The sequence below is a fragment of the Cyrtonyx montezumae genome, unplaced genomic scaffold (assembly GCF_038088225.1).
Source record: "Cyrtonyx montezumae isolate F1298 unplaced genomic scaffold, pur_monq_1.0 scaffold_31, whole genome shotgun sequence".
Taxonomy (NCBI): Eukaryota; Metazoa; Chordata; class Aves; order Galliformes; family Odontophoridae; genus Cyrtonyx; species Cyrtonyx montezumae.
In genome coordinates, this window is record NW_027072036.1 from 1,654,194 (window position 1) to 1,680,496 (window position 26,303).

A 26,303-nucleotide genomic window follows, 5' to 3' on the forward strand; every position below is an offset into this window, starting at 1 on the left:
TGCTGATGCTGCAGGAGGAGGCAAAAAACACAGCAAAAAACACGGCAGCGTCGGTGCACGGCTGTGGGCCCAGCAGAGCTGAGCTGAGCTGAGGGGCACTGCCCTGAGTGCCACAGTGAGCTGTCCTGGCAGCTGCGCAGTGTCAGCCCCAGAGGTGGCACTGGGTTCACAGGTCCCACATCTCCCGCAGTGCTCGGGGTCGGACGTGGCCCAGCAGTGGGGGAGCACACAGGAGCCCCCCCCCAAACCCCAAACCCCGCGTGTACCTCCAGGACGGAGCGCCCTGAGGCACTGTGCTGTGCTCAGCTCTCTTCCCGTCACGATCCAACAGCGACGCCAATAAACAGAAGAGCTGAGGAAACGGAGCGGCTGCGGTAACAAAAGTGTATAAACCATAACTTAGGGAAGGCCAAAGCGGAGCACAGCGACGGGGGCCCACAAAAGCCAGCGGGGGCTCTTCAGCCACAGCGCATCTGACGGGAGAGAAAAGGAGCACTCAGTGACACTGAGGGGCAGCGGACGCATCCACGCCCTCCGTAAGGGAGGAGGAGTAAGGGAGGAGGAGTTACCGGGTGTCAGTCGTGACTGAAGGACGGGAACTTCAGCTCTGTTATCTCCGAGTCGGGGGAACTGCTGCCGCTGCGGTCGCTGTAGGTGTCCCTGCAGAGGACAGAGGTGGAGCAGTGCCTCCTGTGGGCTGAGGACCAGGAGCCAGGCACAGAGCGGCCCCATGCTGTCCCTCTGGATAGGGCTCAGCTACACGTGCTGACTGTGAGTGGCAGAGCCTAAGATTAATTCTGTATCGGATGTTTGAACGGGGAGCAGGCTCAGCCACACGCACAGCGCGCTCTCCTCCAGCTTCCCAGGGATGGCTGATTGCCTTTACATGCAGCAGCTCTCTGAGTCCAACAGCAGCCCCGAGGGGAAGCGCACTCAACCAGCTCCCAGCCTGATCCTGAGCACTGCTGGGATGCTGTCAGGCCCCTCTGAAGTCCCCATAGGGTGAAGAGCTTCTCTGGAGCAAAGCTCAGCTCCCCCCCACCCCCCGAGTGAGCGCAGCACAGAGGAGCAGAGCAGCACTGCAGCAGCTCTGAGTTACATGCTGAGCACGGAAGGATCTGCTCCCACCAGCACAGCCACTCCCCAGGCTCCCTTGGTCACCTCGGCTGGGAGAAGCAGAAAATAAAACATCCCCACAGCTGTGGGGCACTGCAGTGGGGCTTCATGGGCTCAGATCTGCTGTGAGCACTGCTGCATGCCCTGCCTTGCTCTGATGCTTCAGTGCTCTCCACTCTGGGCGCCGTGAATGGCTTTTTGCTGCCGTGCTGCTCAGCACGAGCACTCCCACTGTAAAAGCTCAAAAGGAGAAAACCACCTGCAGGAGCAGGCCTGGCTCGGTTTCCTGACGTATTTCTGGTTCCCAGCAGGGCACCACGCTGCAGCTGGCACATCGCAGCAGGGCGCTCACACATCACACAGCAATAAGCACTGCTGCCCACCCCGTGAACCTTCAGCCCCACAAAGTGCTGCTCCGTGACTCCCCAGGTCGCCCCCTAAGAAGCAGCACCGCCCCACCAGCGTCCCCCAGCCCACCTGGGTGAGAGCCTGCAGCCCTTCTGCAGGTAGTGTGCGAGCCGTCCCGCGGACGCCAGCAGCAGCCCGAAGTACGGCGGGGATGGCTTGATGGGTCTGGAGAGGAATTCAGGGTGGTACTGAACACCCACAAAGAACGGATGCTCTGCAAGGAAACGAAACACAGCACACATCGGTGCCGAGCGTGCAGGCCTGAGGCTGAACCCGCTGGCTCAAAGCACTGACCCTGAGGTCTTTACTTCTGCTCCTACCAGGCCAGGCCCGTGCCTGGAACGGTGCTGAGGGAGCGCGGCTGTCTGTGGGAGCAGGCTCAGTCCCTCAGCAGGTTCCCTGCAGATGCTGACACCCACAGTTCGCCCTCTACGCACTCACCTTCTAACTCAACTATTTCCATCCGCTCTCCCTCCTCATCCTGGCCGACAAACTTCAAGCCTTGATCTTCAAAAGATTTCTTCAGCTCTGGATTGACCTGGAGGACGAGAATGGAGAGCGCGTGCTCTTCTGTGCCTGCGTCGTGCCGGGGAGCCCGGCACCCACAGCAGCAACTGTACCTCAAATCTGTGTCTGTGCCTCTCCTCCAAGAAATCGTGATCTCCATACAGCTTCCCTGCACCAAAGGAAAAGTGAAGGTCTGTGAGCAGACACCATCCAGTTCGCACAGTGCCACGTTCTGTCCGAGTCCTCCGGGCACCAGGAAGCCCCCGCAGCACGCAGGCAGGGAATGCCTTACTCATGACAGAGTTCTTCGTTTGGAAGAGGGTCCTTCTCTTGCCGAGCCTCATGGTGCCGCCCATCTGCCCGGGGTTGTGCTCTGGCATGTCGATCACCTGGGAAAGTCAGAGCAGGATGAGGCTGAGGGACACGCAGTGCTGCCCTGAGCGGGCAGAGCAGCGCAGACAGAGCGACATCCCAGGACGTCTGCATGGAGGCCACAGCTCAGATCCACCCACAGGCAATTCTCTTAATTACTGAGTCGTCATTAAACGGAGTGATACTGATGCTGCTGGACCCCGATATCACTGCACGTGGGCCATTCCCCTGTGAAATCAGCTTCGCAAGTGCCCTTAAGAGGGAAAGCTTTCCCCTCTCAGAAAACAGCTTCTTCAAGGAGTGTTTTAAGGCAATCCCTGTCACACTGAAACAAGCACTGCTGCGTGCTGGGAAGCAGCACAGCCATGCAGCCACGCAGGCAAAAACATTTCCCATGCAGGTGAGGAAAAGCAGCTCGAGCACAGTGGAGATAGAGTGAGCAAGTCATGGCATACTCACCACTGGATGAGTGGTGTTGGGATCAAATTCTGTTGAGTTTGCATCTGCAACGTTACATCCAGCAGTTAGAAACACCTTAATTCCCTCTTGTGGAAGTACAGACACAGCTTAAGATATTCTGCATAGGGCAGGGAACAGGGGAGGGCTCAGAAATGCACTCCTCCCCCTCACGGTCACCACCCGTGAAGGTTCACCATCAGCCCGAGGCACTGAGTTCAGTTTCCCCCTCTGGAGGAAGGTCTGACAGCACGGACCCGCTCTGTTTGGGCCCAGAAAGCAGTTCAGCACAGGGAAACAGGCACTGCTGCTGAACTGCTTCGAGGTTTTGTGGCTGTGAGGGGACGCTGCGTGCACAGCTCCACTCGTGTCACACTGAACACCTCCACGGGGCTCTGTGTGAATGCCACTATTCTTTTTTCCTTTGAGCTGGCGAAAGGAGGAGGGGAATTTTCTACGAGCTCAGAAAAAATAAAATGCAGTCTGCGTGCCAGTGGAAAATGGAAAGAATCACAGGTGTTACCCAAGGCACCAAAAGGAGACATCCATTGCCTGGGGACAGTTCTGTGCACTTACCTGGCCAACCAAGAACACTGCGTGCAAACTCCACAACTGCTAACTGCATTCCCAAGCAGACCCCTGCAGAAGAGGCAGAACACAACTGAGGAGGGGACCATCACCAAGAAACACAGCGAGAGCACCACGGGCTCCCTGGCCACTCAGACCCCAGCACAGGGATCCACCATGGCACCCCAGCCGGGTATGGCTGGTGGCACGTGAGCACAGAGCCCTGCTGCCCTCACCACACATCCATTCTGAAGATGGACAGCAGTGGAAGCCAGAGAGGCTCTTGCTCCTTCATGCTGTTATTCAATCTCCTTTCTTGCTTTACTTCTTCATACGGATGAAAAACGTTTCTCACCTAAGAAGGGTTTCTTCTGTTTTCTTGCCCAGGAAATAGCTTGGATTTTGCCTTCTGTGCCCCGAACACCAAATCCACCAGGAACCAGCACGCCACTGCACCACGATGAGATGCTGCTCACACAGGGCTCAGCAGCACAGCTCCCACAGCCACGCACCGCTTCTCCCCCACCGCACCTTGCACCCGCAAGCCCTCCCCACTGCACAGCACCCCATGGGAAGTGAGGTCTGGGGCAGTGCTCCACGTGAGGGCTCTCACTTTCCCAAGGAGCCCTGAACTGCCACGCAGGCTGCAGTACTCACATTTCACCCTTCATGACTTGCAGACTTCAATTCTGAGTTCTGCACAGGTTCTGCCACCATGCACCCCGAGCAACAAGTCCTCCTGCTCCTCATTTCCTGGTCTAACTTGGCATCTCTGTGCATTGCAGCACTTCTTTTCACATCTCCCCTACAGAACCACGTGGCACAGTAACACCCTCCTCCCTTTGGTTTCAGCAGTGCCCACTATTTCACTTCTTTTCCCCTGTGCACACTGACTTCCCCTGCTGCTGCCCTTCACAGGATCCCCCACTTATGTAAGTTCTCCCTGTCATCTCTTCTACCTCTCCCCCAAATTTCATCTGGGGAAGCACAACTGCATACAGTGCCTAACACACAGGCTTACAGCAAGGCTCTTCATTCCCAAAGCATCGACAGCAGCAAGCTTATCAGCCACGGCCCAAAGAAGCACAAGGATCTTACTGAGCACTGCACAGCTTCTGCCACGCCTCGTGGTATCGGACAGGTTCCTCCTGCAGGGTGGCAGGCTCCAAGTCAGCAGAGTCAATGTACTGGGAAGAAAAAACACAAAAAAGCACCATGAGACAGCACCAGAGGGGCACCAACACAGAGACTTCCTCAGTTCTCCTCCTCCTCTCCCCTGGATAGCTCTCAGTCTGTGTCCTGCTCGATGCTTTATGGGTTTTCTGCACTCATTTCCCATTTGCTAGCCAACAGAACTGCTTCCCTCTACCATCACACAGACAAACCACCACAACAGCACCATCCCACAAGCACGCTTCATCCAGCCTTCGAAAGGCACAGGTGAAACCAGAGGATATTGTGAAACATGGGTCGCTGCAGCTAAAGAACACTGCCATCAGCCCTAGGCATGGAGAAAACTGTGGCTTCCCGGTCTGAACCACCATCCTTCCCTTTGTGAAGCTTGGAATACAGCCACGTGGTTCTGCAAGGGGATGCCAGGCCTCCATGCACGGGCACCAGAACCCCTTCCCCTTCTGCACCAAAAATCACAGCAGCTGGGAAGGACCCACAGCTTTTGGTGCTCTGTGCCTGACAGCAGATGTCTGCTGCTGTTCAGTGGCACAACTGAATGGGGACTGCTGAATCACGGCCTGAACCACTGAGGGATCACCTGAGCTGAGCGCTGAGTCAGCCACGGAGCACAGGTGAAAGCAATGCACCTGTGTGACCAGAAGGGGAGGAGTCTGAATCCACCTCTCCCAGCCCCCATTTAAGGGCTGAGCACCACTGGGGAAGGATCTCTTGTTGGAGATTGCTCCTCTGGAGTTTTTCCACTGTGAACGTAGGACATGGGTGACCATTCCATCTATTTTTGATTATCCTCTTCCACCATGATAGTCTTTCTCATTATGCATCCTGACCATCATACTGTTTGAACCATTAACTACACCTCTATATAAATACTATTTGAACTGCTTATTCTGTTAGCTATACATCTGTTACCCCTACATACAATCAGCTCTCCCACACAGTGTATGAAAAACCTCATGAAGAGGGGTGGGATTGAAGGTGGATTTTGGAGGGGGAAGCACGTACCTTGATGTCAAGCTTGTGGTTGATAGCCAGAGCAGAGTGCTCCAGTGCTTTAATGACAGAGGCATAGGAGTCTGAAAACTTGGTGTACTTGCCAACAAGTGCAATGGAGCACGTCTCAAGGAGGCGATCGTACCTGAGGGAAAAGCAAAACAGAGTTACCTCATCACCAAGAGAAAACCCTGCCAGTGGGAAGAGAAACCTCCTGTGGAAGAGAAAGTGTCCCACGGCAACTGCGACCTAAAAATGTCAAAGCAAGAACATGAGAAACAAAACTCAACTGAGGGGAAAAGCCGTTAGGAATAGATCCAAACTGTCATTCTGGGATGATCCGAGTCAGTTATGAGATGATCAAAGCACAGTTCTGCCTGTTTCTCCTGCACAGCGTTCCCACAGCGCTGACGGAGCTCACTGCAGCAGCCAGGAGCACAAAGGTGACTTCCAGAGCCTTATGCTGTGCTGCCTGCTTTGTGCCCCCAGCACCCGACGTGGTGGCATGCACACAGCCCCTGACCAAAGGAAATGCTCTTCGCAGCAGTGCCCTGCAGCGCGATGGCAGCGAAGCACCTAGCACACAGCTCTGCTCCTTCCAGGGCAGAGACCTCGCAGGCTCAGAATGGGCTGAAGTGCAGACTGAAAACCCTCAGCTCAGAGCTCCACAAGGACAGAGCACTGCTGTCCGCGGCTGCCTCACCCGACTGAAAGCACACCCAAAAGGCCCTTTGTCTGATGCCTGCCACACACGCCCAGACACAGATTTCAGCACTGTGCACTAACAGCTTTTTCAGCTCCATCCTTCCTGTGCCCCCTTGAGAAAATCCACGAGGCACGAGATGATCCTTCAGAACACTGGATGACAACGGAGTAACGCTCATAACCTGATAAGCTACAAGCAAACTCCACCAGGTTATTCACTCTGCTCACCTGTCAGCCATCTCCTTCCACTTCATGAGCATCCTGCGGGGCTGCCTGCCGATGGGGAGGTCCAGCCTGCGCCTGAAGTAGTCCACAACCCCCTGCTCCTCCAGCAACAGAGGAACCCGGTAGATAGAAGAGACGTCGTGAACGCAGATGACCTGTTCATCAAAACACCAACAGCATCGGAGCAGAGCTGAGCACCTGGCAGTTACACAGAGATACAGGCACAGCTACTTTTGAAGTATTGCTTCTCCCGACTCACGTGGAAGCAGAGCTCAGCACCTCACCAATAAAGATCCCTGAACTGCAATTCTTACCCTTTGTGCAGGTGGGAAACAACCAGGTGAAGTTGTACTAAACTTCCTGGGAAGTGCATGCTGGGATGCAGCAGGTCAGACAGACACAGCTGGGATGCAGCAGGTCAGACAGACACAGCTGGGAGCCCCCTTAAGCCCCACACAGTTCCCTTCATGCAGACTGGGGCAGAAGAGTGACACCATGAGAGGAGCAGCAAGCAGAAATGCATTCCTTTTAGCCCAGTGTACAGGAAGGCAGTGCACTGTGTGACCAGGAGGGGTGGAGTCTGAATGCACCTCTCCCAGCCCCCATTTAGGGGCTGAGCACCACTGGGGAAGGATCTCTTTCTGGAGATCACTCCTTTGGAGTTTCCCACTGTGAGCCTGGGACACGGGTGAGCATTTTCCTTTACTCTGACTGTCTCTTTCCATCACAATAATCTCTCTAACTATTCCATCTGTAAGATATCCCAGCTACAGTACTGTCTGGCATTACTCATTCTGTTAACCATAAGCCCAGTCTGGGGCAGCTGCCTTCTCAACACTGACAAATACTCATTCTTCTGTCTTTGTAGAAATAATAACTGAGGTCAAAAGCAGCTATGCAGAAAACACCTTGGATGCCACAAAATTCCAAGCCTAAGGGTATTTACTTTGAAAAAAAATGCCAGCATAAAAGGGAGCATTGTCAAAATGTTTACTGATGTAGAGAACGCAGGTAAGGCAAAGAAGCAGATGAATTATGCAGCTCCCAAAGAGGCAAAACTAGAAATACATCAGCTCTGTGCTCATTTACAGCCCCCCCAGAACCCAGCAAACAGCCACAGCATTTACTGCACGTAGTGCAGACAGCAATCCTCACCTGCTCTGGTTCAACATGACAGAACATGGAAATCTTCTCTTTCACGGAGGTATCCAGGGGAGTGGAGCACCTGCAAACGATCTGACAGAACGGCAACACTGCCATTGTGAAGCAAAACAGGAGCACTCAGGCAGCAAAGCTGGATGAAGCCACCTTCCTGCAGACTCGGGAAAGAAAACAGCTCTGTTCTGTGGGACTGACACAGCAGCTCCCAACCTCAGCATTAATGAGCCCGGGATGCTGCTGCAGCACAGGTCACAGGATGGCTTTGGGTTGGAAGGGACGTGATGGGACACGGAGTTCCAACCCCCCTGCCAGGTCGAGTGCCAGATCACATTGCCAGTGCTTCCTTCCCAAACCCAAAGCCACACAACAAAGCTTACCAGATCCGGCGAGAGACCGAGACCTCTGAGCTCCCGGACGCTGTTTTGGGTGGGTTTTGTCTTCTGCTCTCCCGTGGAGCTCGGCTGCTCAAAGAGCACAACTGGCTGAGTTAACATCCTACACTACAGAGCATCACGTTACTGGGGACTCCCCACCCCACTCGTCTCCTAAAACTCTGAGCTGGCTTTTAGAGTGTCCACACCAGCTTCAAATACTCCTCTGTACTGTCATTTCAATCCCAAAGACTGAGAGCAACCAGAAGGAACCAGAGCTGAAACCTGCACACTGAGCAGGAATTAACTACTGCAGGACAGAGAGCCCAGGATTTGTTTCCTCACTGTTCCCTCTGAGTACCTCATATCTTACATTCCTTGTTTTCTGTCCCTGGATCACCTAACCCAGGTGCAAAGGGAAGGAAAGAGTGGAGAGCAGAAAAGGGACTGATCTGCACTTCAGGAACTCGAATTACTCCAAATCCAGTTCCACGATGGGGAACTCTCTCCTGTAGAGTTCCTGCACTACAGAGGACGCCCTCTGGTACTGTCAACACCCAAGGAGGAATTAGTTTCTCAGCAGTGATTCAGAATAGAGCCTTTTTGGGTGGGTATGGCTGTAAGCTGTCTCCAAAGCCAGGAGAGATAACAGATGAGGCAGCAGCGGGCGCTACGTGCCATGACAGAGCTCCATCACACTTCTGCTATTGGCTGCATCTTGCAACATCGGCTTGGCACATGAGAATGCTTTGTGATTGTTAATGACATTTCTCTTCTCACAGCACTGCTTCACCACAGCTTCTGGGTTGCATTTCTGAACCAAGTCCTGCAAAGCACGTTTACTGCAGAACTCCCCACGTTCCCATAAGGGAAAGCAGCAGCTGAGGATGGAAGCCTGAGTTTACCACCACCCCCAACTATTTATAACACGTTCACAAACTCTGTTTGGAGAATACACAACCAAATATCCTCTGCATTTCTTCCACAGCTTTCCGTGCACAGAAACACGAGCAGTGCCTGCAGGGAGGGCATTTCAGGGTGGCAGCTCACAGTTCAGGGGGAGCGGCCAACACCCATGCTCCGTACCTGTGGCACGAGGCTGACGTGAATGTTACAGAAGTTCTCCCTCCTGGCTTTGAACTGGAACTGGCGGAAGGCCTCGATGAAGGGCATGCTCTCAATATCACCCACAGTCCCACCGAGCTGTAAGGACAATTTACAACTGAAGTTAATAAAGACATCCTCTGCTACAAAGGCCCACTGAAGCGTACTGACACACGCAGCGACACCAACGCACCTCCCAGCACCGCCCTCTGAGTCCCTACAGGAGCATCACCTGAGCACCAGAGACAAGTGCCTCGTGGTGACTGGCCTACCCTTCTTCCTCCACCCACTGGCTACCAAGAGGACACAGCACAATTAACTCAGCCCTCCAGGTATCGACTTCTAATTAAAATTCCTTCCACTCATCCGAGGCAGAGGGCCTCAAAAATGCAACTGTCCGAGACCTAAGTCTTCCTGTAGGTGCATTCAGGCACAGAGCTCAACAATGCAGAGCCAGCCGTTCCTGAAAGGGGCTGAGTTCTGCTGAACACAACGTGCACGTGGTTCAGTTCACCCCATCCAGAAGTAAAAATGGTTTTAAGAGCTACAGACCTCAATGACACAAACTTGGGGCTCCACGTCATCTTCATCCACAGGAATGCGTGCCTGCCTCATCACCCACTCCTGTATGGCATCCGTGATGTGGGGGACCACTGGGAAAGAAGCCATGGGAAGAGTCAGATCACAACTCAGTGCAGATGGAATTACTGAACGTAAATAGCTGGTGCTTCCCAAAGCTCCCACTGCGTTTCTCAAGGATGAACTGTTGAAATGGTTATTTTTGGCTGCAATTTTCAAGAGGTGCCTTGGCAGGAAACGCAAGCCTGCTTCCATTTGAACAGATGTGAGCAGTGTTTCTTTAAAGCTGGAAGCTTCCAGTACAAACAGTTCCACGCACTGAGCTCAGAGAGCTGGCTGGTTGTAAACTGTCTACAGACATCTTTACCCAATCCAGCTGTGGAGGATTCTCAAAAAGGACAGAGACTGATCTGATGCTCAGAGATCCCCTCGGTCCTCTAATGACATTGCAGTACTATTTAAATGAGTCAAGCAGCAACAACTGCCTTAACCAGCTAGGAAACTATCCACGTCAGTCTGGAGTTCCCATTTCGGATTGGCTGTGTCAGAAAGTCGGGTCCAAGTCCAGGATCCAGGTCAGGCAGCACATCCAGAGAGTCACGGAGGGCCAGGGTTGGAAGGAACCCCAATAATCATCAGGTGGGAACCTGCTGCAGGCAGGGCTGCCAGCCACTAGGTCAGGTGCCCCATCCTACCCAGCCTTGCACACCTCCAGGGATGGGGCACCCACAGCTCCGTGCTATCCTCTCTCAGTGGAAAACTTCCCTCTGACACCTAAACCTTCCCTCCTTTAGTTTAAGACAATTCCCCCCTACCTACCCATTTAAAAGTTGATTCCTCTCCTATTTATAATCCCCTTTCAAATACTGGAAGGCTGCAACGAGGTCACCCCGCTTCTCCAGGCTGAACGAGCCCAGCTCCCTCAGCCTGCCCTCATGGGAGCGGTGCTGCAGCCCTCTGAGCATCTTCATGCCCCTCCTCTGGACCCTCTCCAAGAGCTCCGCACCTTTCCTGTGCTGGGGGCCCCAGTATTGCAGATGGGGCCTCACAAGGGCAGAGCAGAGGAGGAAAAAGCAGAGAGTAATCTGTGCCGCTACGCTCACACTGGCGTGCCTTGTGCTTCTCCTTCTACGAAGGAATCAGACATATCACAAGGCCAGCACAGGTCAGAGAAACCGAGACAGAACCCAGGGGCAGGACAGAAATACAGAGCACGCTGCTCAGCACCAGAAGCAGAACCTGACATCACCTTGGACGGTTTTGCCGAGGTAGTCCCCCTTCCTCTCCTTGTTGATGACATACTGGTAGATCTTGCCCGTCGTCAGATTGTTGTCTTTGGTGAGGCGGATGTCGAGGAAGCGCTCATAGTTCCCGAGGTCCAGGTCCACCTCCCCGCCGTCATCCAGCACAAACACCTCTCCTGTGGCACACAGAGGAACGATGTGGCTGCGGGAACGGGGTGGGTCAGGGCGGAGGAGGCTCAAGGGGGGGTTGTGGGTTACAGAACGGTCTGAGCTGGAAGGGATCTGTGAAGCCTGCCTGGTCCGACTCCCAGCAATGAGCAGCGACAGCCACAGCTGCATCAGTGCTCAGAGCCCCTCCAGCCTGACCCTGGGAGCCTGCAGGGTCAGGGCACCACCACTTCTCTGGGCAACCCGTGCTGCTGCCTCACTGCCCTCACTGCAAAAAGTTCTTCCAAATATCCAGTCTAAATCTCCCCTCTTTTGGTTTGAAACCACTTCCCCCTGTCCTATCACCACAGACCCCGCTAAAGAGTCCATCTCCTTTCCTCCACCCTCTTTAGGCACTGATCAGTGCCTGCTCCCGGGTACCAGCACCAGGACAAGAGGTGATGGCCTCAAGTTGCACCAGGGGACAGCCAGGTTGGGGATCAGGAACAACCGCTTCTCCTACGAAAGAGTAATGGTGCAGTGGCACAGAGTGGGGTCACCGTCCCACGGGATGCTCCAGTGCCGCAGGGATGTGGCACTGAAGGGGGTGCACAGTGGGGGGGGGGGGGGGTTGGACTGCGTGGTCCTCCGCAGCCTCCAGGACTGCACGGCAGCTGGAAGAGCTCCCGTAGGGAATCAGCCCCTGCAGGAGCACCACGAGCACAATGAGCACAGTGCCGAACCGACCCCCGCGCCAGGCAGCAAACCTGCTCACAGGGGTAAAGGAGCAGAGCTGGGGTCCCACAGCCTGCCTCCAGCCCCACTGCCCCGACCCACAGCCCCACTGCCCCGACCCCACAGCCCCGCATCCCAGGGCAGCCCGGCGCTGCCCCCCCGGCCCCGTCCCTCACCGTGCTCGTAGGGGGAGAAGGTCCCGGCGTCGATGTTGATGTAGGGGTCGATCTTGATGGAGGTGACGCGCAGCCCGCTGGATTTCAGGATGGTGCCGATGCTGCTGGCGATGATCCCTTTGCCGATGCCCGAGATCACCCCGCCCGTCACCAGGATGTACTTCATCTGCCTGCCGGCCTGACAGCGCGCCTCAGGGGGGGAGCCCAGCCCTGCCCAGCCCTGCCCAGCCCCCACCACGCCGTCCCGCCTCGCGGACCACCCATCCCCCCCCCGGCGGCGCTCACCTGTTCCCGCGCGCGGGTTCCCGCGGGGGGGAGCGCACACGCACGCTGCGCCGCCGCGGCGCACAGGAGCATGAGGCCGGCGCGCGGTACGGCGCATGCGCGGCGCTCCTCGGGCGCGTGCGCGTAGCGGAGGGGGCGTGGCCTAGCGGCGGGAGTGGGCGGGGCTTCGCCGGCGTTGGCGCTGCTGGGAGGGGGAGGGGGAGGGGGAGGGGGTTTGGGGCGGGTGAAGGGTCCTCCACAGAGAGGTGGGGGGGGTAACTGCGGGCAGCGCAGGGTTGCAGAGGAGCTCTGAGGAGAGGGGCGTCGGGGTGCTGGTGCGTGACCGGCTGGCTGTGAGCAGTGTGCCCTGGTGGCCAAGAAGGACGGTGGGATCCTGGGGTGCGTTCAGAGCGTGGCCAGCAGGTCGAGGGAGGGATCCTTCCCCTCTGCTGTGCTCTCATCTGGAGCACTGCGTCCCGTTCCGGGCTCCTCAATGCAAAGCAGGCAGGGACCTGCTGGAAGGAGTCCGGCGGAGGGCTACAAAGATGATAAAGGGCGTGGAGCACCTCCCTTGTGAGGAAAGGCTGAGAGAGCTGGGGCTGTTCAGCCTTGAGAAAAAAAGGCTCAGAGGGGATCTGATCCACACCTACCAGTACGTGTGCCCAGGTGGCCAAGAAGGCCGATGGCATCCTGGCCTGGATCAGGAACGGGGTGCTGAGCAGCACTGGGGAGTCATCCTGCCCCTGCACTCAGCACTGCTGAGGCCTCACCTCGAGTGCTGTGCTCAGTGCTGGGCACCTCAGTGCAGAACGGGCACGGAGGTGCTGGAGCAGCTCCAGAGAAGGGCAGCGAGGGCTGTGAAGGGCTTGGAGAGTGCTTTTCTCATGCAGAATGTCTCAAGGCCACGTTCAGTCCCTGCCCTTATCCAGAGGTACCCTCAGCTCCTGCTCTGCAGCTGCCACAAGAGCGATATTACCCGCTGTGATGCTGACTACAAGGTTTGCCCGGTGCTGGTGGTGGCAGCTCCCCTCGAGTAGAGATGTGTGCAACCTGAGCTGTGAGCAGATCCTCCTCGGGCCCTTTGTGCCATTCCTTTACGCTTTCAGGCACCTCCCAGCAGTGAAGCTGCATAAGCTTTTGCTCTGAGCTCGATCAGGTGTTCCCCAAAACGCAAAGTTAACGTCTGCTGCCCTGAGGAACAAAAGAAACCGGGCACAAAGGACGTTAGAAACGAAGAAGATGCGGAAGATGCTCCGCAGAAGATGCAGAGCGATGCAGGGGAGCCGCAGCTTCCCGGAGATGAACGCTAGATGGTGGCATTGAACAGCAAAAGGAGAGCTGCTGGAGCAAGGCAGGAGCAGGGCCCGGGTACCTGCAGCAGGGAGCAGCATCAGCTCTGATGATGAACCCTGTGTGCCCTTGGGCAGAGCGCAGCACCGAGCCGACCTCTCCCTGTATGCAAACCGTGGGGCTGACGTTTCTTATAACCCACAGTGCTGGAGGAGGTCTGCCAGGCAGGGGGAGCAGGACAAGGCAGTGCAAGGAGAGGGATGGAGGAGAGAAAAACATCTTCCTACACTCACAGGTCTCACAGGGCTGGTCAGCAGGCATGGCCACGCTGCTCAGAGGTGCTCTGGTGAAGCAGTTCAGCACACAGAGGTGTGCAGGTGGGGGGTGACTTCTCCCTGGGACGCTGAGCGTGCCAGCAGCTTCCGTGTGCAAGCACAAGCCAGCCCCGCTTCTCGTGTGCTTGGCACTCGTGCAGGTCTCACTGCTGTAATGCAGTGCAGGAGAGCTCGACTGTCCAGATGTTTGACGAACAGCCGGTGCTGGCTCTGGTGGTCCCTTCTGCCTCCTCTCACTCTAGAGGCTTTCATGGGTGTGCCGAAGACAGCGTGGCTGTGTAAGGGTCGCCAACCACAAGATACAATCAGTTCAGAGCTCATGGAGAGCCCTGCTGGCACGTACCCTTATTTCTGCACCCGTCTGCAGACCATATTTGCACTACAGTGATCAAAGTCCCCGCCTCACGTTTGCGTGGCAGCAAAAGCGATTTTTGGATGACTGCAGGATGCTGAGGCTTCCCAGTTCCCTGAGGAAGCATCAGGACTCAGCTCAGTGCTCAATGCAGGGCACTGCTGTTTCCTGACAGGGCAGGGAATGGTTGGGAGCTGCAAAGAGGCATCGAGGTGTAAGAAATACGTTCCAGGGACTGGCGTCAGGGAAGCAGCACCGACCTTCTCCCTCAGATTTGGGGTAATGTAGGGCTGATAGCACTCGGACTTTGGCTGAAAGTCACTCGAGATCTCTGGCAGAGCTGAGGTCAGCTGTCCGTGATGTACTGTAAATCTGACAGGATTGCTGCCTCGCAATGAGAAGCGGTGACGTGGGCTCTCAGCAAAGCGTCACCTTCCCTCAGCTTCTCCTGAGTGGAAAATCAAATAGCATCCTTCCTGCATCTCAGGAGCAGAGCATATGTGATTGTCAGCAGGAGAGCATATACCACAAGCACAGCGATGTGCACGGGGCATGGGGAGCCGACCTTGGCTCAAGGGCAGCTCAGCACAGCTCAGTGCATGCAGAGGGAGAAAAGGAAGCAGAGAACTGCTGTGAGAGAGCAGCAGTGTGAGCAGAGGGCGTGAGAACTGGAACGGCAGGAGGAAGAGTTTGCAGGGCTGGGAGTCACCACGTAGCAGTAAGTCAGAGAGCAGTGCTCCTGTGAGGGTTTTCCAGGTAGGGAAAGGAAAGGAGAAAGTGAAGATAGACAACAGAGGGATCCAAGCTGGGGCTGAACCCTGAGAGAAGTGCCCTGTGCGATCACCTGAGACAAGCACTGAGTCAGGCACGCAGGTGAAGGCAATGCACCTGTGTGACCAGGAGGGGTGGAGTCTGAATGCACCTCTCCCAGACCCCATTTAAGGGCTGAGCACCACTGGGGAAGGATCTCTTGCTGGAGATCACTCCTTTGGAGTTTCCCACTGCGAGCCTGGGACACGGGTGAGCTTTCCACCTATTTTTGATTATTCCTTTTCACCACGGTAATCTTTCTTGTTATACATCCTGACCACCATACTATTTGGACTATTTATTTTGTTAACTATACATCTGTTAACTAAACAGTGGGTTTCTCATTTAGATCCCAGTTTGCAGCTGATTTTTACACCGGTTTTGTTTAACTGGCAATGCAGAAATCCTCAGGTGATCGTAGTACTGATTTCTGCCTAAGTGAAAGCATTTCATAGTACTGATTTCTGCCTAAGTGAAAGCATTTCCCTGCATGCAGTTGTTTCATTGCAGAAGAAACCCTCAGGTTGCAGTTGGAGGACTGTGCAGTGCTCTCCTGCAGCCAAACCAATGCTCCTATCCAGCAGCCCCGTGCCTGCAGGTGAGGTGAGGTGAGCAGGTTGTGCACTTGGGTCCTCGCTGAGGAGAGACCACATTATAAAGACACGAAGGAATCAAGAGCTTAAAGGAAACGGAGGTGTGGAAAGAGGAGCTGCAGGAGCAGCTGCCTGCTGTATGGACTGATATGCACGGGCTGAGTGCACCAGGGAGCAGGGTTTGTTTGCTCTGGTCCGGGAGAGCAGGACAAACTGGGACAGGGACAGGAGGCAGCTGTGCACACCTGGGTTGTTTTCACTCAGAAGTGAGTGCTGCTCATTGGCTTTGTTTTAGGAGAAGTGGAGCAGCAAGCAGTGCTGCGGATGGGCAGGCCAGGTGGTGGGACTGTGAGCCCAGCAATGTTCACTGCCCACTGAAACAGCTGGCATTGCATTTCATCTCTGTAGTGTAAGGCGGAGCGTGGCCTGAAGTGTCCAATAGCGAGAAGGAGATGTGCTGCCCTAGCAGATGAGAGGGACAGCTTTTGTCCCTGCCAGCACCCAGGGCCACGCTCCTGCTGTGTTTGCAGCAGGACCGCCCGGATGGGCTGGAGGAATTTTAATCCCAAATGATTTCCACATTCCTTCCAGCAAGGCGAAGGATTCTGCTGAGGCATCAGCGGACTTGTGCAGCTCAGTCTGTCCTACATCTGATAATCTAATTGGGGATTTAATTGAGGAATGAATGAAGGCATTCTGCAGGTTACCACAGCCTCATCAGTTGGCTTCCCAGGGCGTTCGGGCTCGGTCCTGTAAGCTAAACACCACAATGCTGTCAGCTTCCTCTGCAGTCCTGGTGCTGGAAGCAGCAGTGCTGTGTGTGCCCCTCTCGCAGTGATGGCTCTGCTGCCTCGCGTTGCCTGAGGCACGACGTTAACTTTGGAAGCAGAACTGCTGAAGAGCCTTTTTTCTCTCCACGTGCAGCTGATGGTGCTTTCTGTGGGATCCCATTCTGCCCTTCTTAGCGTGGCAGAGAGGTGTTCAGCTTTTGTTCTCCATACGATACAATACCTGAGGATGTTTGTGCCAATTGCAGCTGTGATATGTCATGCAGCAGTAAGCTAATAACTCTGCTTTGATGAGCTTTGGCTTTCCAAGGGATGACACGTGAAACTGAGAACTTGAAGGGGTTATCTGAGAGCCATAGGGGCACCTTTTGGTCTCGCTTCAATCAGTGTGAATGAGAAAAAGATGAAGGATGATGGTGGGGTGGGGGCAGAAGCAGAGCTGTGCAGACCTGCACTTCTTTCCTTTCCTGCTGCATTGTGGTCCAACACAGAATGTCGTTCAAAGCCATTTTAAAGGACTTTCTGCCTTCTTCCTTCCTAAATTACTCCACGGAAGCTGAAGGTGGGAGCAAACACGTGGAGCTTGCCGGGTCCCGGCCGTGCTACCCCACAACTGACACCACGAGAGCTTTGTTGGCATGAATGAAACACCTTATCCCTTCCAGCTTCGCATCAGCCCAGCTGCCAGCAGGAGTTTGACCCAACCCAGGGCCCTGAGCCCACCCGTGGTACTGCAGCCACTCCCCTCCACTTCCCAGCTTGGCAGTGCAGGAGCTCTGATGTGTGGACCTGGGGCTTCTTCCCAGCGTTACAAACTTTTAGGATACCCGAGGGAAGTGCAAGGCTTCAGAAAAAGGTGCTGCCCACGGAGCAAGACCAGGGGGCTACTTTCTTGTCGAGTAACAGCCCGAGTAACTCTTTATATCTGTAGCAATGCCGAGACGTGGGAGGAAGGTTTGAAACCAGGACCGAGCTTTCTCAAGAGCAGCTCCGTGCTGAGCTGGGAAGTGCTTCCCCCATCCTGCCTCTGGAGGGCAGGGATGCCCGCAGGAGCTGCAGAGGTCGGGAGGGCCTTACACCGAGTGATGGAGGACGGGCTCTTGGATGGAGATGCCGCGGTGTCACGATGTCCTCACTCTTCTGCACAGCTCTGTCTGCTGCTCCTGACGTCACTAACCTCTGTGGCACACGGCCACGTCGCCCTTGTGCTTTGCTACAGGTGGTGGGCAGTGAGTGAAAACAGCCTAAAACTAGAAAAGGTGCAACGGTGTGCAACAAACTCCACCTGATGCCTGCAGGTCTTCCACCTGAGGAGCGACAGAACCCATCCTCGTTGTAAGGAGGCACTGAGGAGGATAAAGGTAAACTTCTGAGCTAGCTGGAGACGTGTGTGGGGAGTGACTGTCCCCTGCTCCTTGAGAGAGGCAAAGGGAGATCCCTTTGCACTGTTCACGGCCAACAGAAGTGGCATTTCTTCTCTGTTCTGTTCTTAAGCTGGAGAAACCTCTCGTCAGAGTGACCTGCTGCTGCTCCTTTACAATCTTCATCTCCCGCATAAACTCGGGCTGACGGTCATAGAGCAGAAGCAAACAGTGAAAGTGACTGCAAGCCCAGTCAGCTAACACTGCCCTTACAGACAGTGACACTTCTATAAACAATCAGCTTGTCCTTATCAAAGATGTCATCACAGCCACCTCCTCCAACCTTGGCGTTATTTTTCTCCGCTGTTTGTTTTGGTTTTAGGACAGCCAGCACACAGGTAAATGGGATCACAGCCCAGGCCTGCTCTGCCAGGTGTTAGGGCTCAGAGCTGCTGTCAGCCTATGGAACAGAGGAGCTGGTCCTCAGAGTGCTGCCATGAGCTGCTCCTGTGGTCTGTAACGTGACTTTCTGGGTGATAGTTTCATGAACAGTGTTTTCTGAGAGCAGCGTGAACGCCATTTAGATTGAACATTTTGTTGGCCTATTTTTCACACCTTGTCCATTCTTTTATCTGTAGAACTGCTCCCTTCTTCGTGAGCTGATGTAGAGCCCGTTGGCCTGCTGCCCCAGTTCCCGAGGTTGTCCCGTTTGACAGTTTGCCACATCAAGCAATCAAGCCCCCCACTTTTGTGATGTTTGTGCATTCCCTGAGGGTACACTCTTCATTTCTTTCCACGTGTTGAATGGTGGAGACCCCACAGGGGTAACACGGGGATGCTTGTTCCCTGCTGCACGCCAGGGGCACCGGTCCCTTGCTGGTGGGCACTGGGCCTGGTGTGCTGGCCAGTTTCCAAGCACCTCAGTGTCTCTGTGCCCTGCCTGAATGGCACTGCCTTCCAGGTGATGCTTCTGCAGCATCAGAAGCTTGAATGAAGGCAAAACGTATTGCATCAACCGCTTCGACCTCGTCCAGATAATTGTTTAGCCACAGAGGGCTCTGCTGATGCCTGGCCACGGTTTGCCTTTGGTAAACCCATCCTGTTTCTGACTGCTGCTTCATCCCACACAGCTTTGGATGAGGACTTCAGGAGGCTGTGCTCCATGACTTCCCATGCACAAAGCTGCGGCTGACCAGTTCCCAGTCCCTCTCCTTAGCCCAGCTAAGGGATACAAAACCCAGGAATACAAAACCCTGCCCAGCTGCCTGGGTCTTTCTTGCTCTAAAGTAACGCCTCTCTGATGAACGGGTAAGATATGGCCTGAAGCTTGCAGAGCTCTTCTGTGCTGGAGGTGCTTCTCAAACCAACAGTGCTGTTCTTGTCTCTCTTCATCCAGTTGGCTGCTGCAGCTGTGCTTGTTCCAGATTGTGGTGTGACCTTACTTTTCTAAGATCTGCCTATCGAGGAGGAATTCATTTCAGTTGGCGAAAGACAATGCACTGAAACAGCCACAGCTGGGACAAAGATGGAAATTAACATTTGTAAAGGAAGAAAGGGACAAAAGAAATGTGGTTGACAAGGAAGAAAGGCAAACAGAAATGAAATCGTTTCCATTATCGGACGACAAAAGAGAAGGATGCTGCTCCAGAGATGAAGACTCCCACCGCGCAGCCTGCTGCCTGTCCCCACTCCAGGGGAAGTGGTTTGTCCACGTGCAGCAAAGGATGGGGCACTGCTGTGAGCATGGAGGACCGATTCGCCCACCACCACCGCTGCAGAGTGATCCGCTCCCGTGATGTTCACCAGCAGATCTGCACAAACACATTTGTTGGGCAGGATATTTCAAAGTGCTTCCCAGGGAGAAGGAAAGTCCCCTGAATGACTGCCCAAGTCTGGTTGTGCACTGCTGGCTGATCTTTAGCCCTCACTCATGGCTGGGAGGTGGTGAATGACTCAGGAGCAGCTGTAGAGCAACAGCTGGGAGAACGCTGCTCATGCCTTGTGATGCTGCCCGATGGCACGCGTTCCTCCTCCTTTTCTTTCCAGGAGCTCCTAGAGGTGCCCATGGTCACTGCCAATGGCATCCATCGTGGCACTCACACAAGGCTCTGCTGACATCCCTCTGCAGTGGATGCTCTCTTGCAGGTTCTCAGCTCTGTCTGTCCTGTGGGTGCTGATGGGAACCTCCATCCGGGATCAGAAAACATTTGATTCTCAGTAGGTTCAGCAAATCCACAGGCACCAAGCCTGGAGTGTGCAGACCTCCACGTGTGCAGCCGTCGCTTTGGCTCCTGGCTGCGGGCTCAGTGTAGGTAGGCTGACTCCCTGTGACGTTGCCCGGTTGTGGAGGATGAGGGCATTGTTTTCTATTCTTTTTCTGTGCTATTGAACTATCTCAGCCCGTGAGTTTTGCCTGTAACCTATTCTGTCCATGCTGCTTTGCTGCCCTGGGTGTCAGGAGCCTGCACCCTGGAACTGGCGAACTACAACAGAATCTATTTCTCCCAGACCGACCTTCTCTGTCCATTTCAGCCGAGCACAAATCATCGCCCAGAGATGAGCTGAGGCCCTGCCCCAGAGTCAACAAAACCTTTTGGACCCCAGCAGCAATTTGGCAGTGCAGCCACACACACTTTAGCAGCAAAAGCTCCTCCAAAGGGCAGAGGGGGGGGATTCCTGCACGGCTCAGTATGAGCTGTGCCGGGAGAGCTGAGCGGACTCATTGACAAGTAATGAATCATGAAGCAGCAGGAAGCAAGCGAGCCAAGAAAGCGTGAGCTCTGCAATTAACTACGGGAGCACTTAGGTGAATAACGAAGGGATGTGATAGTGAGGCACAAAGCTGTCGGAGCTGGGAGTGTTGCAAGGTTTGTTGCTGCACGCCACGGCTTTCCCAAATAACTTTTAGAGGAAGAAATGGCTGGATTATCTTGAACAGAGGCAAATTCTGTGTGCGTGTGCAGCTGAGGGCTTCTAACTCGTGTTTAAATTGATGAGTGGAAGCTTGGAAGTTACACCAAGACAAGGCAGCAGGGGAAGGATGGGTTTCCACTGTGTAACAGACACTTGCTGTGGGCGATCAGCTTACGGAGCAGATGGGAGAGGGACAGAGAGGAACCATTGCGTTGTCCCCTGGATTTGGGCAGGGGTTGGAGTTTGGGTGAAGAGCTGCTGCCGGAGCTCTCTGTGGGCACCCTGCAGCATGGGACCCCTTGCTGGAAGGAGCTTGGAGGTGCAGACAAAACTGCTCCTTCAGAACTACTCTCTTATTTATGTCCCCCAGGTCCCAGTGCGTCCCCCTCCCCTTTCTCTGAGGCACTGTGCCAGGAGCAGCGGTGTCACGGCAGCCAGGTCCCAGTGCAGCCGTGTCCAGCTGAGGAGGAGACTTCTTCATCAAACATTAACTTCAGCTGAAGTCCACTGTGTTTCGTGTCCTCATCTCCCATTCCACGTAACCCCAGTGATATCAGTGAGTCCAAACTGACCTGCTGCCTCTCCTGGGCAGGGAGCTCTACCTGTGCCTCTCGAGAGGAACAAGGAGAGAGGACACAGGGAGAGTTCCTTTTTGTGTCCCCGATGCAGCATCACCTTTGGGAGAGATGTCAGCGTGCAGCTCAGGTCTTTGCCTTGGCACCCCGGATAACCCGGATAACTGCTCGTCTGCTGGAACGATTCCTTCCAAGCACTCAAGGAAGGTTCAGCCAGTGGCATCACTGTGAACTTGGTGGAGTCGAGCATTTGAGAGCAGAGCTGTGCTGAGCCCCGTGCCTGCGTGGGAAAGGCAGAATTGTCACACCACATTCACAATGCTCCACTGCCCTCGGTGACTGCACTGCGCTCACTGCTGCTCCAGTGCCTCCTGCTGCTGAAGGACGAGTGCTGGGTACCGTGCCTCTTCCCCATTGTTTCTCACCCTGCTTCTTCCCTAACCTCCTTTTGTTTTCCTCGCACCTTTTGCTGCTTTTTCAGGCCCACGAGGGGAGCAGATCAAACAGATGGATGCTCACGGCTGATGTGCCAGAGCTGGGAAGTTAGTGCTTGTGCGTGGAAGTCACTCAACCTCTGTGCAGAGGCTGTCACTGAGAAGTAAAGCAGCCCTCGCTCCCTGTAGCTTAATCCCCTGACCTCAGCCCCGCATCGCTCCAGCTGGAGCACTAATTCCTGCTGTTTACATGGGTCAGCAGCTAGACAAGGACTTGACTTAGGTTTTCTCAGTGGGTCCTGCGGCTGTTTGCTAATCAGCAGTAGCACAAACACTGCCGGAATCCTCACGGGTCACTCGTTAGGGACAGGCTGAACAAACCAGCACCAGATGAAAAGCAGCACGGGTGAGTGGCTGAGGATTGAAGCAACTGCACTGGAGCCCCAAATCTGTGCCTGGAGGGCTTCCAGGACTCAGGAAAGGGAGAGGCAGTGCCCAGGAGACCCAATGCTCAGCCGTGGTCCTCACCCAGACTGGAGAGTGCACATGGGGTAGCTCCCAGGCACCGTCTGCAGAGGTGTGAGCTGCCAGCAGCATGGTTCCAGGCCCTGGACACTGCAGGAACGATGGCTGCAGCTCTCAGCACATCGCTGTCTGTCATCCTCATCCTCAAGCGCTGCCAGCCCTGCCCCTGGAGGTCTGCTCTTACACCAAGGAACCAGAATTGCTCCTCCAGCTGTAGGATCTGGGAGTCACTGCTGGAGCATGGGCTGGCCTCAGGTTTCCTATAAGGGCAGCACTGACCTAATTAGTGTCTGAAATAAACAGCAGAGGAAGACTCACAGCCATATGATGCAGCACCAACCCTCTCCCCCTCCTTCCACTCTCCCAGCCCCAGGGATCCATCCCAGGCAGGTGCTGCTGTGATTGCAGCAGGTTGTGAATCCTCTCCTCGCGGAGGATGCCACCTGCTGTCTTCCGACCTCGTTAGCATCTCCTCCTGTTCCACTTCCCTGCTCCGTGCTCCCAGCCCCACCCTGCAGATAATCACTGCACACGATCTGCAGGAGCACACTGCTCGGAGCGGGTGAGCAAGGTGCTCCTCCTCCTGCTTGGTCAGCCCAGGAGAGGGACGTGCTGGCCATCAGGACGGGCACCCTAATCCCATTCTTCTCTTTCTTCCCTCTTTGTTTCAGTCTTAGTCATTTGCTTGATGCTCCCTCTCAGCCTCTGCCCTTCTTGGATCCTGAGAGCAAGCATTTCTCTGTCCACTTGCACGTGCTCACCTCCACGTCTCCCCTCTTTATTTCAGATCTACCTTTCTTGCAGCTCATTCCATATTCTCCATAACTTGTGGGTTGCATCCCAAGGTGTCAAGCCACGTTTGACTCAGCACATTGTGCTCACTGCAGTCCCGGTGCTGGGCACTCGTTCTCAGGTTCCGCTTCTCTTCTGTCATTTATATTCTGCAAAAGGATCTCACGTCTGTGTCAGCCTGCTTGCGTGGGATCTACACCCGAGTCTGCGGGCAGCAGGTCACAGCAGAGGCCTGAGAGGGCTGCAGCGGCCGTTCTGCACACTCTTTGTGCTCCTCCTCCAGCCACCCAGCTGCCCTCCTCCTGGAGATCCCTCCAAGGACATCTGGAGCTCTTCACTGAGGGACTGTGCTGTTGTGAGTGGGGGAATTTAAGAGGCAAGGTGATTTTCTTTCCTGTGTTTCTCCGTCGGCCCTCTCCGAGCGGCTCAGTGTCAAACAGGAGTTGGTGTGGAATGTGTCTGCACTGTGCAGGTTTCTCTTAGGCACGAATTTCACACTTTTCAAAGGGGCACACGGAGCAGAGCAGTGTAGGGAAGCTGGGAGCACTCTGCAGTCCCAGCAGTGCAATGCATGAGATGCTCAAGGGCCGGGGAACATCTCCACATCAGTGCTGGACAGCACCTTCATCCCCGTGCTGCATCTTCTCCATTTCGGGGCATTTTCTGCCTCTCCTCAGCATTGGGGCTCCCCAGGCAGCACAGGAGGTGCGTGTGCTCCCTCTCTGGGGAAGGACTCGGCAGCAGCAGTTGGTTACCTGGAGCTCTCTGTTTCTCATGGAAGGCTCATCGTGAGCTCAGCTAGGTGGCAGAGATAAGCATCAGCCCTCCCCTCAGACTGTCTTAATTGCAGTTTGGCATCCAGACAAGTTAAAGCACCCTCATTTTGTGACTCATTAGCTCCTTCGAGATCACAGCCTTTAGTGACTTCCAATTCAGGAGCACTGACGTAGAAGCCAGCTGAACTACCAACGTGTCTTTGGAGAATCTGCGGCTGTAACTTCCCCAGGTTAACCCCAGCGTGGTTTTCTGAGCCCTCTGCTGTCCCCAACCTGAGCCACAACACAGCTGTGTCACACTATGCCTGTGCATGGCCATGGACCCACTGAGCCCAACCCTGACCTGGAGACTGACTGTGATGTTTTCATGCTCAGTGTGGCTGGATGGGGCAGATTGCCGCTCTGCCTTTAGAGCTGGAGCTCAGCTGCTCTGCCCTCGTGGTGTATCACCTTTCTGGCTGGAGGGGCTCTGGTGGAGCTGTGGGTGTCCCCATTTATTGCAAGGAGTCGGAACAGACATCCTTTGAACATCACTTCCCACTGAAACCATTCTATGCACTATTGCTGGGTGGTCCCTTTAAGAAGAAGTTGCTTTCTCTTTCTAAATGCTTTCACTTTCAGTTCATCACATTCCCGCAGCCATGGACACAGAAGTCCATCGCCTCAAGAAATGGACAAATTATATATTTTGGTACCAGTATCGCTGTTTTGAAATTAAAGACACGTGGCTCCACTATTACTGGTAAGTCACTGCCCGAGGGGAAGCGATGTGATGCACAAAGGGGCTGTCCATGGGCAGAGCTCAGCAGGGCCAGAACCCGCGCCCCTTCTCACTGCAGGGAAAGCAGAGAGCTCCCTGTGGTCGGACAGGGGATGTTCCAGCCAGGAGCTGCCTCTCAGTGCAGTGTCGAGGCAGTGCTTTGCTCGCTGCGGTTTCCTCACTCTCCTTTCCTCACCGTGCAGGGATATGGATGACGTCGGCCTCATTATCCGCGGCAGCATGAATCTGAGCAATGCCACCGTGCAGAAAGTCAACTCGAAAATGCTTTATCTGTCCAACCACAACGTAACGTACTACCTCAAGTCAGACAGCAAGAAGGAGATGGATCATTTTCTCTGCAAGCTTCAGGAGCTAGGTGTCCGCATCAAGGACCAATAGAGGAGCATCTTGTGCTCTCCTCGTGCTGAGCAAACAGCCATTCCACCAGGCCGTGTTTTTGCCTGGAACTGGGGACTCCTCCAACTAAGGAAACATCAAAATGCTCGAACTCGCCCACTGCTGCACCCTTGGAATGAATTCTCACCCGTTGTGCGCTGTTTGTTTGCACCGTAGCAGCAGAAAGGCACAAGGTGTGTTGGAAAAGTGTGGATCCTAGCCACAGAAAAACGTCTTCAGCTCTGAAATTATCACATTGTTTGCAATTGATGACATTAACACCGCTGTGGGGGAACTCTAGAAATTACCTGAAAGTAAAAAACGAACACCGCCTTTAGCTCACGCGTTGCAAAAATTGTGCAAAATAAAATAACATAAAAGCTGCCATCCATTTTTGACTGCTTTGTGATTTCAATTTTTCGTTAATCCTTTGGGGGCTGCTCCTGTGTGTCCCCTGCTTATCCCCTTTCATCTCACGGCCCTGTGACTGAGGTCATGGTGCCATCTGATTTCTGGGCCCGCTCATTGAAAAGCTGTAGAACAATGCCTCCTCTTTGGACACTCCACTTTCTGTGCACCCGGGTGCTCGCTCATCACTCTGCTTTGTATGGAGGATGGTGGAGTCCCATTTCACGTTTGTATGTTCCGCTTCAAACTCCTGCTCTTCCCAGGGAATTTCTCACATGGTTCTTATCTCACTGGGATAGTGTCCCCAGCTCCTGGAGCTGGAGCAGAGCTGACCTCACCAGCACAGTGCTGTGAACGAGCTGAAAAATAACATTGCCTTCAAATGTGAGCAGTGTGTCGATAGGAAGCGTTTAAAGGAATGAACCTGACCCAGACAAGAAATGCCACCATCAAAGAGCTCAGGACTTATTGACAGATGTGTCCGTGCAGCGCATCCCAAACACATGCTCAGCCTTTTCTGCAGCACTTATGTGCAAGCTGAGATGGAGAGGGTCGTGGTGTACAACACCCATGAGGACTGCTGGCAAAACTGTCCCTCGGTGGTCTTTGTAGGTGGGCAAAGTTAACAGACAAAAATATTGATCACGAAGCGATGAGATGAATGGCAAAGAGCCCCAAGAGGGAACGGTGCTGAAGAACAGCTCCAGCTTCTGCAGGGGACCTTGGGCCTTCCCCACCTCCGTGTGGCTGAGCAATGTCCCTCCTCCTCAGTTCGGGGTAAAAGAGATCTCCTTTGCGACACATCACAGCCCTTCGCTGCCCGGCTTTAAGACCCAAGTGGTCTGAGTCAGCTTTGGGGCTGCTCTGAAACGTG

At 54.6% G+C, this 26,303-nt stretch overlaps 2 protein-coding genes across 2 annotated transcripts; one reads left to right on the forward strand and one right to left on the reverse strand.

Annotated features, from left to right (window-relative positions):
- Positions 1-556: 556 nt before the first annotated feature.
- CTPS1 (CTP synthase 1) lies at positions 557-12,363 on the reverse strand. Its single transcript, XM_065744465.1, has 18 exons — positions 12,343-12,363; positions 12,058-12,235; positions 11,005-11,175; positions 9,729-9,829; positions 9,159-9,275; positions 8,079-8,162; positions 7,696-7,776; positions 6,544-6,695; positions 5,623-5,755; positions 4,525-4,613; positions 3,782-3,876; positions 3,436-3,498; positions 2,863-2,906; positions 2,324-2,420; positions 2,145-2,200; positions 1,966-2,062; positions 1,594-1,738; positions 557-660 (listed from the first exon to the last, which is right to left on the reverse strand). Exons 2-18 carry the CDS (start codon positions 12,221-12,223, stop codon positions 576-578), a joined length of 1,776 nt encoding a protein of 591 aa, XP_065600537.1. The 5' UTR covers positions 12,224-12,235; positions 12,343-12,363; the 3' UTR covers positions 557-575.
- A 12,122-nt stretch (positions 12,364-24,485) lies between these two features.
- LOC136053593 (oxysterol-binding protein 1-like) lies at positions 24,486-25,423 on the forward strand. Its single transcript, XM_065744372.1, has 2 exons — positions 24,486-24,607; positions 24,829-25,423. Exons 1-2 carry the CDS (start codon positions 24,507-24,509, stop codon positions 25,022-25,024), a joined length of 297 nt encoding a protein of 98 aa, XP_065600444.1. The 5' UTR covers positions 24,486-24,506; the 3' UTR covers positions 25,025-25,423.
- The last annotated feature ends 880 nt before the right edge of the window (positions 25,424-26,303 follow it).